The following is a 13,188-nucleotide window of genomic DNA, read 5'->3' on the forward strand; positions in this document are numbered from 1 at the left end:
TAGGTCCTTTTGGATATCCAGTTTCATCTCTCGGGTTGAGTTCCTTTAATTATAGGCCAAGCAGTGACTTAGACCCAAACACGATGCTTCCATCGATTCTTAGCGGTTCTCTCCTTGTGAGACTACAGTTAGTGGAGGCGGACACTGGGCACTCTGAGCTGGCATCCTCTTCCAGAAAGATTAAAAACCCATTTCCAAGTGTGAGTGGTCTCAGAGGCAACACACTACCGGGTTTGTTTCCCTTGCCTCCCGGCACTGGTCTGGGCCGTGGAGTTGGGGCCTCGGCACAAAGGCAGCATTTACGGTGTCGGCTGTGTGGAACTCTGTCAGTTCCTCACCAGAACAGTTCAGCAGAGGGCTGCGGGTAAACTAAAGCACAGATGTCTGCATCCCCCAGGCCCGAGAGGGAAACCTGGCCCAGCTCTGGAAGGGGCAGGAGTGTGCTCCCCTCGTGTGCAGCAGGGCATACCAGCTCCCAGGGGCCAGCTGCACGCTGAGCTCTGCCTCTCCATGCACAGCTGTGCGTGACTGCTAAACACATTCTGAGTCAAGTCCCGCAAGGATGAATTCATTGCCCTGTGATGCTGCCCTTCACTCTCTTTGGACATGAACGTCTTTCTTTTCTGTTACAAAGTGTGTGTTCCTTATGGGAAAACACAGAAAAAGAGAAAGAAACAGAATGTGTATAGCCTTCCCTTCCAGAACAACCCTTGTAACATTGTAACATTTCTTTTCAGAATGACTCTGAATATTAGTGCATACTTTATATACCTTGAGCTTAGCTCAAGGTCACTTAGTCTGTTCAGCATGGGCTGGAAATACTTCTTTTCTATCACATATTTCTGTTTTACTTAATTTTAAAATAACCATATATTACCTCTGCAACCAGATAGAAATAAATAATATTCAAAAAGTCTCCCTGCATACTGGATACTCTGTGTAGCATTATTGTGCCTAGAAGGCAGATTAGCTATCTTAGTAATGACCTAAGAGTTAGAGCATCCAGGGTAGAGGTTGGATCTGGATGGCCTAGAGATGAAGGGGAGAGAGGACATTGAAAAACATAGGCCAGGTTTGAAAAAGGAATGAAAAGTCTGGTACCATCTACACACGAGACATAAACAGGAAGATCACACAGGTGTATTTACTTAAGTAACCATGTCTGACAACCATTTTTTTCATAAATATGAAAATGAGCTTAGTATTTTGTGCGAACGTGTGCGTGCGTGCGTGCGTGCGTGCGTGTGTGTGTGTGTGTGTGTGTGTGTGTGTGTGTGTGTGTGTGTTGGGGAGTGCTCACACGTGTGTTAGGGGAAGAAACCAGAAACCAGACTCCGAAGGTGGTAGGATGCCTAAGAAGTGACTGGAGCTATATAGCAAGAGGACTCCTGATTCCTGGCTGCCCTTTCTGTCTGGAGTTAGAGGTGGCCTTTATAAATGATCAGCATGTAATATCAAGCTTTGCCGTTTTAACTCAGAAATAGCGACTTGTTAGATCCACAGTGATCCAGCTCCTGTTCAAAATGACTGACGTTCATGGCCTCACATCACCTCCCCCAGAACTCTACAAGGTGGTCTTGGTACCACTTCATAATGTTCATGACAAATATTTCCACCAGCGGGAAATAATGCCTCTTCCCACCGAGGTGAACAAAATAAGGACCAGCCAAATGTAGGTTGCTTCAAGTGCAAAGTCTGGTGGCTATTTTTAGATCCTGGCAAACCACTGGCTTTAGTGTGACCACTTTTTAACTTTTTGTTTTGTTTGTAAAGAAACTTAACCTCAAAGCGGTGCGCAGAACGGCCTGCAGGTCTCCTTGCAGCACAGGGTTAGAGCTTCGCGTTCTCTTCTCTAGGAAGTGGTACCAAGACCACCTTGTAGAGTTCTGGAATGGCCATTGAAAACACAGTGAGAGGGCACCCAAGCAATTTAGAATCAATACGTGTCCAACACCGAAGACCCCAAACAAGGAGAAACTCTCCTGAAGCTCCCAGAAATTCTTAGTAGAATGAATGAAAAGCCTTTCGTGGGTTAAGATGGTTGGATGGTTGCCCTAAGCCCCTGATTTTTGACGCGTGCCGAGCAAATCAGTAATGCTTTCTCCACACCTCCACCAAACACCGTCTCCAGCTTTTCATTCATTCTAATGTAAGAATTAAACTTTGTCATAGGTATGTATAGACTAGTGGTTCTCAACCTGTGTGCCATGACGTCTTTGGGGACTGAGCAACCCTTTCACGGGGAGGGGGTCCACATATCAGATAGCCTGCATTTCAGGTATTTACATTGCGATTCATAACAGCCGTAAAACTACAGTTATGAAGTAGCTTCAAAAATAATTTTATGTTGGGGTCACAACATGAGGAACTATATGAAAGGGTCCTAGTATTAGGAAGGTTGAGAATCACTGGTATAGACAAAGCATGGTTTCTATTAGGATCAGTCCTGTGATTTTACACATCCACCAGGGGCTCTTGGAACATATTTCCGTGGATAAGAGGGGACTGATGGATGCAGACAAGTGCTAATGGTAGCAGTTAGAGGTGATAGTCTAACAGTGCTATGTTTCTGCTGCTGTGATAAAGCAGCATGACCAAAAGCAGCGTGGGGAGGGATGGGGTTCATTTGTCTCACAGGTTACAGTGTATCATCAGGGGAAGCCAACACAGGAAATTAAGGTAGAAACCTGGCAGCAAGAACTGATGGAGCAGAGTCCGTGGAGGAACACTGCTTGTTGGCTTGCTTCTCATACTCCCTCAGTGTGCTTCCTTATACAATCCAGGACCACCTGTCCAGGGGTGGCACTGTCCCCAGCAGGCAGCACCCTCCTCCGTCAGCCATGAAGCAATAAAATGACCCTACGGACTTGCTTGCCTACAGGCCAGTGTCATGGAGGCATGTTCTCAATTCAGGTTTCCCCTTTGCAGATGACTCTGGTTTGCATCAAGTTGACACAAAAATTACCCAGCCCAGGTACCAGCCATCTCCTGCCGACCGTGCAGTAGGCATCTGGCCAAACTGTTCGATGACCTCGACTTGGCCAGTCCTCACTGCAGCTTTGTGAGGTCCTAATTATTAGGCTATCTCAGGAGATGAGAATACTGAGAGCCTGAGTTTTCCAGGGTCCTTCAGCCCTGTGAGTTGACTTACAGCCACATCTGCTTTGCTTTGGAGATGAGAGATTGGCTGTCCACAGTCCTGTTCTTGTCCTTCCTTCTGCCGGTCCCTCAGTCCTCTGGTCCTTGACTTCCTCCTGCCCTTTCCCTTCAGGAGAGGAGCACAAAGGTCGAATGCAATGGGGCCAAACAGTGGGAACGGCACTGCTCCTCATTTTAAGCAAACTGTTCTGATGATGGGGCCTTCTCCAGGACACTGTGCGGGAGCCTTTTGTGACTGCATGTTGGAACTTTGTGGTCGAGCCTGCTGCAGCAGCCACATCGGCACAGGTTTCCTCCTACGGTCCCATCCTAGCTTCTAACCAGTTTACTGTTGAACCATCTGCTGCCAGAGAGCTGTGTAGTCAGGACGGTGGAGGAATGTGCCTGGCCTGAGCTCTTTATTGGAGCATGTTATCTTTGGCTATGGAGACCTTCTGTTTTTGCAAAAGGACAGAGCAAGCACCCCGCTGAACAGGCAGCATTAACAAATCAAACCTGTCCCACCATATCTACCTGCTGGGCTCTCATTTCCTCTGACATATGTAACTGGGCCTGTTTCCTACCCAGCAGTCAGTCTGCTCCCCACCTGAAACATCTTTCCTCCATTTCCAGCTTGGGTATAAACATGAGCACCCATTTCCAAAATCTGCATTTGTCTGTCTCCTGTATGGCCATTGTTATTTTAGCTGCCAGCAGTTAATGAGCTTTGGGTTTCTACTTATTTGCCGGGCTGGGTTTCCTCATGGAAACTCTTGCTTATTCTGGCACTTTTTCACTGCTATCCCAGAATCCTCCCCACCCCAGCAGATCAATGTATTTGTGTCTGTGGTTTTTGTGGTATTTGTGTCTCCCAAGGCTGAGCCCATCTCTTTGAAATGGACCGATGTTTCTCACCTAAGGGGACATAGGCAATGTCTCTGGATGTTTCGGTCAGCACAGTTGGGTTGGGGATACTACTGGTATGCTGTGGTTAGAGACCAGTGATGTTGCTAAGAATCCTGCAGTGCACAGGACAGCTTTGCACAATAAAGACTCGTCTGGTTCAGAATTGAATGGCTGCAAAATTGAGAAACTGTCACAGACTAAGAAGTTGCATGAAACTCATCTACTTTGGCTCATGTACCAGCCTACACTAAAGCAGACCTGACCTGGATTATCATTTTGAATGACCGTCCTCCCCACCCCCTCCACGCCCCCCACAGTTGAAATCTAACTGTTATTAACTGCATGGCCTTCAGCAAAATTTCACCTTCTGTGAGCCTCAAGTTTCCTATCTATAAAATGGGATCAAGAATCCTTACTTCTCAGGTTTAGCAGAATTCTAAAGCTTCAGTTCATGCACAGAACAACTCCCACCCCACCCCCACCCAGGGCATTCACTTTACGGTTGTAAAGCCTTCCGTGTGAAGTGCTGATGTAAATCCACCAGTGAATGAAGCAAATAGATATACCTGCCTTCAGGGTGCTGATCGTTGTGATTTCAAAGGCTCAGTTCCCAGCTGATACTGCTGTGGAAGGTTGTCAAACCCTGCTGGAGGAAGTGGCCACTGGGGGCAGGTCTTGAGGTTTCATCGCTTGTCCCCACTTCCTGTCTGTGCTCTGCTTGGTGACTATGGACACAATGTGACCTGCTGCCACCCCTTTCTGCCATGGATGGACTGTGTCCTCTAAAACCACGAGCCAGAATAAAGCCCACCCCTCCCTTAAGTTGCTTCTCACGAGGTATTTGGTCACAGCAAGGTATTTGTCATCGTTGTCATCTTTTTTTTTTTTTTTTTAATTTAGGGCAGTGCTTTTTATTTATTTTTTTATTTAATAGCCCCCCCTCAAGCTGGGCAGTGGTGGCGCACGCCTTTAATGCCAGCACTCGGGAGGCAGAGCCAGGCAGATCTCTGTGAGTTCGAGGCCAGCCTGGTCTACAGAGCAAAATCCAGGACAGACACCAAAACTACACAGAGAAACCCCGTCTCGAAAAACCAAAAAAACAAAACAGAACAAAAAAGTTTTTTTCATTTTACATACCAACTACAGTTCCTCCTCACTCCCCTCCTGCTCACTCCCCGCACCTCCCCTTACCTCCCTCCCCCAATCCATGAGGAAGCATATGTCAGAAAGGAGACAATGAGATCATGAGGCACACCCATCCAAGTACAGAAAAATTAAAGCCTGGAGGGCGTTGTCAGGGACTCTGGAAGCATTGTAGTGTTTATCCCATGGGATTCTTCTAGCAGGAGTCATATATTCCTCCCCCAACTCAGTCCTCCCATATAAGTGTGCCCATTTATATTGCTGACTGGTCCAGGTGTAGTTCCTGGCATGTGACTGGTGCTGTGGTGAACATCTGCGCATGTCTAAAGAACTGATTCAGGACTAGCAGCAGCAGCCGCTCTTCCCAGAGCAGGACAGCCATCGACCACACACCCGACCCCACCCAGTTCACTATTTCTTCTTTTGCAGTTTTCCTTTCAACAGTTTCCCTGCTTCTCCGAGGAAAGTAAGAAAAAGCAAAGTGTTTGGTTTAATACAGCCCTGGGGTATGAACCTGGAGTAGGGTTGGTGAAAAATCAGTCAGTATTCCCAAAACTGAGTCCAGTGCATTCTCTTTCCTTAAGCCAAATTTATTTCCTAGAAGGCGGGAGATGGACCTCCTCTCATTGAAACTTTCTAACAGCCTGTGATTTCTTGGAACTAATGGGCAGACACAGCATAAGAAGAGGTCAGACCTGAAACAAAAATGTGTACTTTGGATCCTGTGTGGGCAAGTGCCTTGGTGTGCACAGGTGCGAACACACATACACCAGCCTCAGTTTCCACACTGGCAAAATGAAAACAGACTCCACTTTATGGGGGTGATGTGAGAATTGGAAAGATTACATTCAAAGGACTAGAAGATAGATATTGGAGGGTCCTTGAGATAATTCCCGTGGCACCCCAAGATTGGCAGTCACTAAGAAAACACGAAAGGAGAAGTGTCTGTAGGGTAGTTCACCTCTTGTTTTCCCCAAGTGACAATGAAGAAAATCTCCAACTGACTGAGAACGTCTCAATAAATGCATAAAAACATGTCCATTATTTCGTATGTGCAAAACATGACACTAGAACTCAGGTACAGCGATTTTTGCCTATGCGACGAATAAAACTACCTGGATAAGAGTAAAAGCATGTACTACCCTGTAATATCTGGGAGAGGTACTGCTGAATAGCCTGTTTGGAGGTTAATCTGGTAATACATTTTAGCATCAAGTATCAATATTAAAGTGCTTACTTGAGCATAGATGAGATCTTGGAAACCGCAGCAATCCAAATGAGATGCAATAAAAATAAATAAAATTTGATAGTTTTTAGACTGAAGGAACCTGCCTCCATAAATATCAACACCAACACACAAAGGGTGTTCCCTCAGGCACCTCTTGTCACAGCCAGTTGCCAGAAATGATTCCACTGTTTCTCAGGTGGGCATTGAATACATATGGGGTCTACCTAGACATTTGGGTCCCACTGTAGCCATTGCTAAGGAGTAACTTTGGAGAGGAAGGAAATGTTTGGGACTAGGAAATAGTTTTGTGACACCACTAATTTGTTGATTTCAGAGATATTTAATTTTATGTGACCTGAACTTTTACCTCAGTGTTTTTCCTTGAAAGGCATTTGCTCTCTGTTTTAATTAACTTTTTATGTTAGCAAACAAAATAATGAGTCTCATAGTGGCATTTTCATACATATTCTTTCATACTTTATAATCCCATTCATTATGTTTTGTTCTTTGTTATTCACTCAGTTATATTGCATTGCTCTAAGAATTATTTTAGTTTTAATTGTGTATATGGGAGGGAGGTGCACATGAGTGTGGAGCCGGGAGAGGCCAGAAAAGGGAGTTGGATCCTTTGGAGCTGGAGTTACGGCTGGTTGTGAACTATCAGTGTGGAAACTAGGAATCAAATCCAGGTCCTTTACGAGAGCAGCAAGTGCTCTTAGCCACTGAGCCATCTCTCCAACCCCTCAGTTATGTTTCTGAAGAATGAGGTTTTTTATGTGCTACCATGAAAAAGGTATAGTTGACTGAAAAAAGAAAACATTCTGTTTTCTGTAAAATACTTAGAAGAAAATTGGAAAGGTCTACAATACAACAGTAGTTATTGCCAGGAAGTGGATTTTGGGAAAAAGAAGATAATTTGTATTTAGAAATCACATAATTTTGCAGAGCATGTTTTCGAGTTGGTATAAATTACTTTCCAGCTCTCGGGGGGAAGTCCAAGGTTGGTCAGATTGAAAGTGTGATGAGATGGGCAATGGTCCTGTCAGGTGAAAGTACAGACTTGTTGCGTTTTGCGTTTTCTTTTCTGTGTGTTTTCTTCTTTCTGTTCTATAGTTCCCACCTGCCCATCAGAACCACAAAGAGAGTGGACTGGTGACTCACTGCCTTGTTTTGACCTTGCAGGACTGTGGCTAATTGGTTCTGAGTGCAGGCAAGCCACAGCCATTTAGCATAGTTGCTGTTTATAAGGGCCTTGTGTAAGAGAGCCCAGGATTTGGAGAAAACCACTAGTGACCTGGGCAAGCACTTTCTTGCTGTCCTACACAGAGTTGGTTCAAATTTCATGAGCTTACCTATGAGTCAGGAACTCACAGAAGTCCCTGCCAGCCTTTGAGCTTGCCTGCTACTTGCAAAACTACATGGACTTGCCTCCCCAAAGCTCTGGAAACATCCCAAAGCCCCTCTGGAAACTTCCTATTATATTTTCCTTTTTCTCAGGTTCTAAAAAACTAGAAATTAAACTAGAAGTCACCTATAATATCCATGTAGGGAAAAAAAACTGGGAAATTGATGGCATTTAAAAAATATCTGCTCACATAGGATTTGCATAATTATGAAGTGATCATATACAGATTTTAATGCTGGCAAGTTTTACATAAAGGGGATTTTTAGAAGCGAAATTTTCTCAGAGTTGTCTTAAAGGCTAGACAATATTCTGTCAACAGGTAATTCTAACTTATTTAACAGTGATCTTAACAGTAGCCCCATCTCTAAGCCCCACACCCACTCCAAGTTTTAAGTAAAATAAAAACTTCCCTAATGAATTTTAATTGTTGAATCACATAGTTGGATCTCAGATAATTGAGAGCTACCCTGTATTGTCTTAGTGACGCAGACTCACGTGTCACATGCAAAATCAATTAAAATCAAGTTAAATAAACAGAGCAGGTTGTGGTCACTGTTGTGTCAGAGTTTTATCCAGACGGCAGAGTAGGAAGGAGGGAGGGCATTGGGGAAGCCTTCCTAAAAGAGACAGATCTGGGTTGTGTTCTGAAGACAGCTGAGGAGGTAGTTGGGACATGGGAGAAACACCTTTGAGAAAGAAGAAACCGCTCAGAGGAAGCACCGAGGGCTAGGAAACTTCAGAGAGCAGCAGGGAGATGGGTGAATGGCAGGCTACAGTCCTAAGTATATCGCTGTGGCCAGATGCTTGGCCCTGCTGAGAGGACGTTCACACAGGGAGCAGCAGCATGGGAACATCCCTTAAAGTATGTGTTGGGGGTGTTGTTGGGTTTTAGCTAATAGCACACAACTATAACCTCAGCTCTTGGGAGGCTGAGGCAGGAGGATCCTGAGTTTGAAGACACCCTGGGCTATATGCACAGTGAGTCCATGATCATCCTATGCTGTATAACCAAAGAACCCATCTTCTTAAAAAAAAAAAAAAAAGATTTAATCCTTTAAAGTGTGTGTACATGTATGCCTGTGTGCATGTATGTATGTGCAAGTACATGTGAGTGCAGGTGCCCTCAGGGGCCAGAGACATCCGATCCCCTGGAGATAGAGTTATAGACGGTTGTAGATGCTGAAATCCAAATTTTGGTCTTCCGGAAAGGCAGCAAGCATCTTAACAGTTCAGTCATCTCTCCAGCTTCATGAGAACTTGTCTTTTCAAAAAAGAAAAAAAAAAGTGTTTTTTGAGTGTAGTAATACCTCTTTGCTTTTCGGTTTCCAGGGAACGTGTTGAAATCTTGCAGGGTAAAGACTAAAGATGACACATTTACCTTCCTTTTAGATGCTTTGTATTTGTCATGAGAAAGTCCCGTGGGAGTATATTTCAGTCACAAGGCTGAACTTTGGGTGATTAGGACCTCTAAAGACAGCTGGGGCCTCTTTGCAAAAGAAAAAAACCCGTCAGGGGTGGGCATCATTTGCCGCCAGGCTGGTACTCAGTGTACATATTCATTGCAACATTTTGAGTTGATAGAACCCCAACTCCTGGAGACATAGGAGGACTGTGTTAGCCTCGTGTAACTAAAATGACTAAGGGCAGCCCTTCTGGGCTTCAGGCACAGTGGGATCCAGGAGCTCGATCCATTCAGTTGGGTAAAGCCTGTTTGCTTTCTCCTTCATCAGTCATTCTCCCCAGCCTTCATCCTGTGTGTCCCTTTCTTTTCTCCTGTGGTAAATGGTTGTTCTGTGTGACCAGGGAGAATTTGCTTACGTTATCTCCAAACTCACAGCACCAGAGGAGTACCCCTCCCCCTTTCTCTCATAAATCATGTAACGGGATCTGTGCCCAGCTCTGAATTGGGATGGTGGCACTGTCTGGTTGATCAGGCCTGAATAAGTCTACCCAAACTTTACGGGGACGTACCAGGGATAGTGGGGTCCTATTGTAGGAGAGAGTGAGTTTTCATTTATGGCTATCCATTGTGCCTGTGAAGAGTGGATGTCCATTGGAAACAGGCCACTGGGTGTGTGCTGGAGAGCTGCCTTTTGCGTGTGAGCCTGGCCTGCATGGTCTTGTTCTGTAGTTCACTCAATGTCCAGGTCACATAGAATGATGCCCCCAGCATGTTGTGTGAAAAGGCTCCCTAAAAGCTTTGGCCATGCCCTCTCTTTTTGCAGATACATGATTTGTGTCTGTCAGTGACAGGAAGCTGCTCTAAAAGGATCCACCCAGTCCTGCTAATGACCCCATGATGGTTTCTTTTTCTCATTGTGTAGCGGTCCATTAGCTTCCGCAGTGAGAGCCGGCCAGACATCCTCGCCCCCCGTGCCTGGTCCAGAAATGCCACCTCCTCAAGCACAAAGCGGAGGGACAGCAAACTGTGGAGTGAGACCTTCGATGTGTGTGTCAATCAAGTGCTTACGGCCAAGGAGATCAAGCGGCAGGAGGTAAGCTGGGGACCCAAGGAGCTGCCTGTGTGTCTGCCACAAAGGTACCATGTAGTCGAGAACCAGCACATCACCTGGATACAGGATGGAAGAAACTGAGAAGCCAGCATCCAGCTTTATGGACATGGCCCCACTGTAAAAATAAAGTGATTTTGCAGTGTTGAATCCAAGTGTCCAGTTAGGATTCTTATACTCACAAAGACAATCATGTATATGATGAAATATGTGTATTTCATAAATATATATATATATTTATGTAATGAATTATACACATATAATTATATATATATATATATATATATATATATATATATATATATATGAATATATATTTCTCTCTCTACTTCTTTCTTTTTGGCTTTTTGAAACAGGATCTCTTTTAGTAGTTCTGACTGTCCTGGAACTCACTGTATAGACCAGGCTGGCCTTAAACTCAAAGATCCATCTGCCTGCCTCTGCCTCCTGAGTGCTGGGATTAAAGGCGTGGGCCACCAAGCCCTGCTACAGTCATTTCATTTATATTTCGATAGTTACTTTTAGATTTTTTTTTTTAAATTACTGGGCTTTTGGAACTTTGGTTCAGCTTTCTAAAGAAAGGCTTCTTCCTGTGGAGGACAGTTCATTTCCCTGTGAATTTTCCATATCCCCATCCCTAAGTAGCAATGATGACATTTCCTTCTATAGGGACCTGTCAATGAAAGCTCTACTCACTTCTTCTTATGTGAGATCCCTGGAGTATCTAATTTTTGTTGTTGTTTATTTTGGGTTTGGGGTTTTGTTTTGAAACTGAGTTTCACTGTGTAACCCTGGCTAGCTTAGAACCCATGATGTAGACTCTAGACCAGGCTAACCTCAAAACTCTCAAAGAACCCTTTGCCTCTGCTTCCCAGGTGCTATGATTAATGATGTTCACCACCACAATAGACAAGTCTCTCCCCTCTCCCCTCTCCCCTCTTCACTCTCCCCCAGACAACCTGAGCCTGGCAGAAGGGGTATTTGAAATTTCAAGTTTCCTTGACTAAGTTGTCCTTCCCTAGGAACTGATCTTCCGGGTCTGCTTGCACACAGGTCAAAAGATAAGCATGCAGGATTACTCAGAGAGCTAATGTTTCTAACAGCGCTACTAGGTTAGGATGAGCCTGAACCTCTATTACCAGGAGCTGTTGAAACACTCAACATACTGTGCAGCTGTAGAAATGGGGAAGGTGTGTTTGTATCTGTGCTTAGCTAAGTAGATTCAGCAGACGACAAAATAAAATGCTACTGTGTATATAAAACAATATGTATGTATATATATATATGAATTTGTTTGTATGATCATAAAAATATTTCAGGAAGGATGCCCAAAGAATTGGCAATAATGTTTCCTCCTGAAGTCCCTGAAAGAAGGAGCTGAGATCTTCCCATGTGCATGTCCTATTTTGTACACTCTGTGTTGGGTACCATGTAGATGTATTGCCTATCAATCAGTGACTAAAGCCTTTAAAATAAAGCATACACCCTCAGAAGTCCTGTGCGGAAATATGGCAAAAATCATATGTGATATTAGGATGTGGGTTTTTGATCTTCATCTACACTACCTGGAGTGCAGATTCTCATATCCTCAAATGGTAATAAATGGGTTGAATGATGGCTGTCAGCTATTGGAAGCTTCTGGCTGCTCCTAGCCACTAGGAAGACCTAAGCAGCCTAACAGAAGTGCTATCCAGTGACTACCCAGCCTGTCCTAGCTAGTTCTTGTCTTTTGTCAACTTGACAAAGCTAGCTTATCTGGGAAGAGGAACTGATTGAAAAAAATGCCTCCATCAGAGTGCCTACAGGCAAGTTTGTGGGGTGTTTTCTTGATTAATGATTGGCGTGGGAGGGCCCAGCCCGCTGTGAGCAGTGTCATCCTTGGGCCAGTGGTCCTGTGTAGTAGAAAACAGGCTGACAGGCCAGTAAGTAGCATTCTCCTATGGGTTCTCAACCTTCCTAATGCCTGGACCCTTTAATACAGCCTCATATCCCCCAACCATAAAATTATTTCATTGCTACTTATAACTGTAATTTTGCTACTGTTATGAATCATAACGTAAATATCTGATATGCAATCCCTAAGGGGGTTGAGACCCACAGGTTGAGAACCACTGCTCTATGACCCCTCTTCTAGTTTCTACCTCTAGACTCCTGCCTTGAGTCTGGCCCTGAGTTCTCTCAGTGTTTGGACTGTGACCTAAGAGTTGTAAGATGAAATCAACCCTTTCCTCCTGAGTTACCTTTGTTTATCCCAGCAATAGAAACCAAACTAAGATATTGCTCTACCTGCTAACCCCTGGAGAAGGGAGAGAGGTTGATGGTTACAGGTGATAAGCAGTGGCCAGTGATTTAATCTGTCATGCTGTCTGGGTCTCCATAGAAACCCAGAGGACAAAGTTTTAAGAGCTAAACACAAGAGTTCTGGGAGGGTGGTGCGGTAGATACAGAGAGGGTGTAGGCTGCACTCAAACCTTCCCTTGATCCTATCTTCACGTGATACTCATAGCCTTTAAAATGTCCTGTAAACCAGTAAACAGGAATGTTGCCTTGAGTTCTGTGAGCACTTGTGGCAAATTAAGCAAGCCTGAGGAAGGCTCATGGGAACACCAACTTCTCACCAGTTGAGTCATAGGTCAAATTCTTCAGGTCTCGACTAGCATAAAGAAGGGTGAAGAGTCTTGGGACTGAGCCCTTACTTGGGGGACCTGATGCTGTCTCCAGATAGGTAGCATGAGAAGTGAATGAGAGGACAGCTCCCTGGTGTCTGCGGCAGAATTCATTGCTTGAAGTGCAGAGGGACGTTCCCATACTGGGTGTCAGAAGTGACCTGTGTTACGAAAATGGAGGAGAAAAAAACA

At 44.7% G+C, this 13,188-nt stretch overlaps 1 protein-coding gene across 7 annotated transcripts in view; it reads left to right on the forward strand.

Annotated features, from left to right (window-relative positions):
- The window catches only part of Arhgef3 (Rho guanine nucleotide exchange factor 3), a 286,150-nt gene that overhangs the window by 249,898 nt on the left and 23,064 nt on the right, over positions 1 to 13,188 (forward strand). For all 7 annotated transcript variants that reach the window (XM_016000047.3, XM_076544103.1, XM_076544101.1 and 4 more), the window contains one exon: positions 10,145 to 10,315. In XM_016000047.3, the coding sequence (XP_015855533.1) occupies positions 10,145 to 10,315 (171 nt within the window). The remainder of the gene's footprint in view (positions 1 to 10,144; positions 10,316 to 13,188) is intronic.

The sequence above is a fragment of the Peromyscus maniculatus genome, chromosome 9 (genome assembly GCF_049852395.1).
Source record: "Peromyscus maniculatus bairdii isolate BWxNUB_F1_BW_parent chromosome 9, HU_Pman_BW_mat_3.1, whole genome shotgun sequence".
Classification (NCBI taxonomy): domain Eukaryota; kingdom Metazoa; phylum Chordata; class Mammalia; order Rodentia; family Cricetidae; genus Peromyscus; species Peromyscus maniculatus.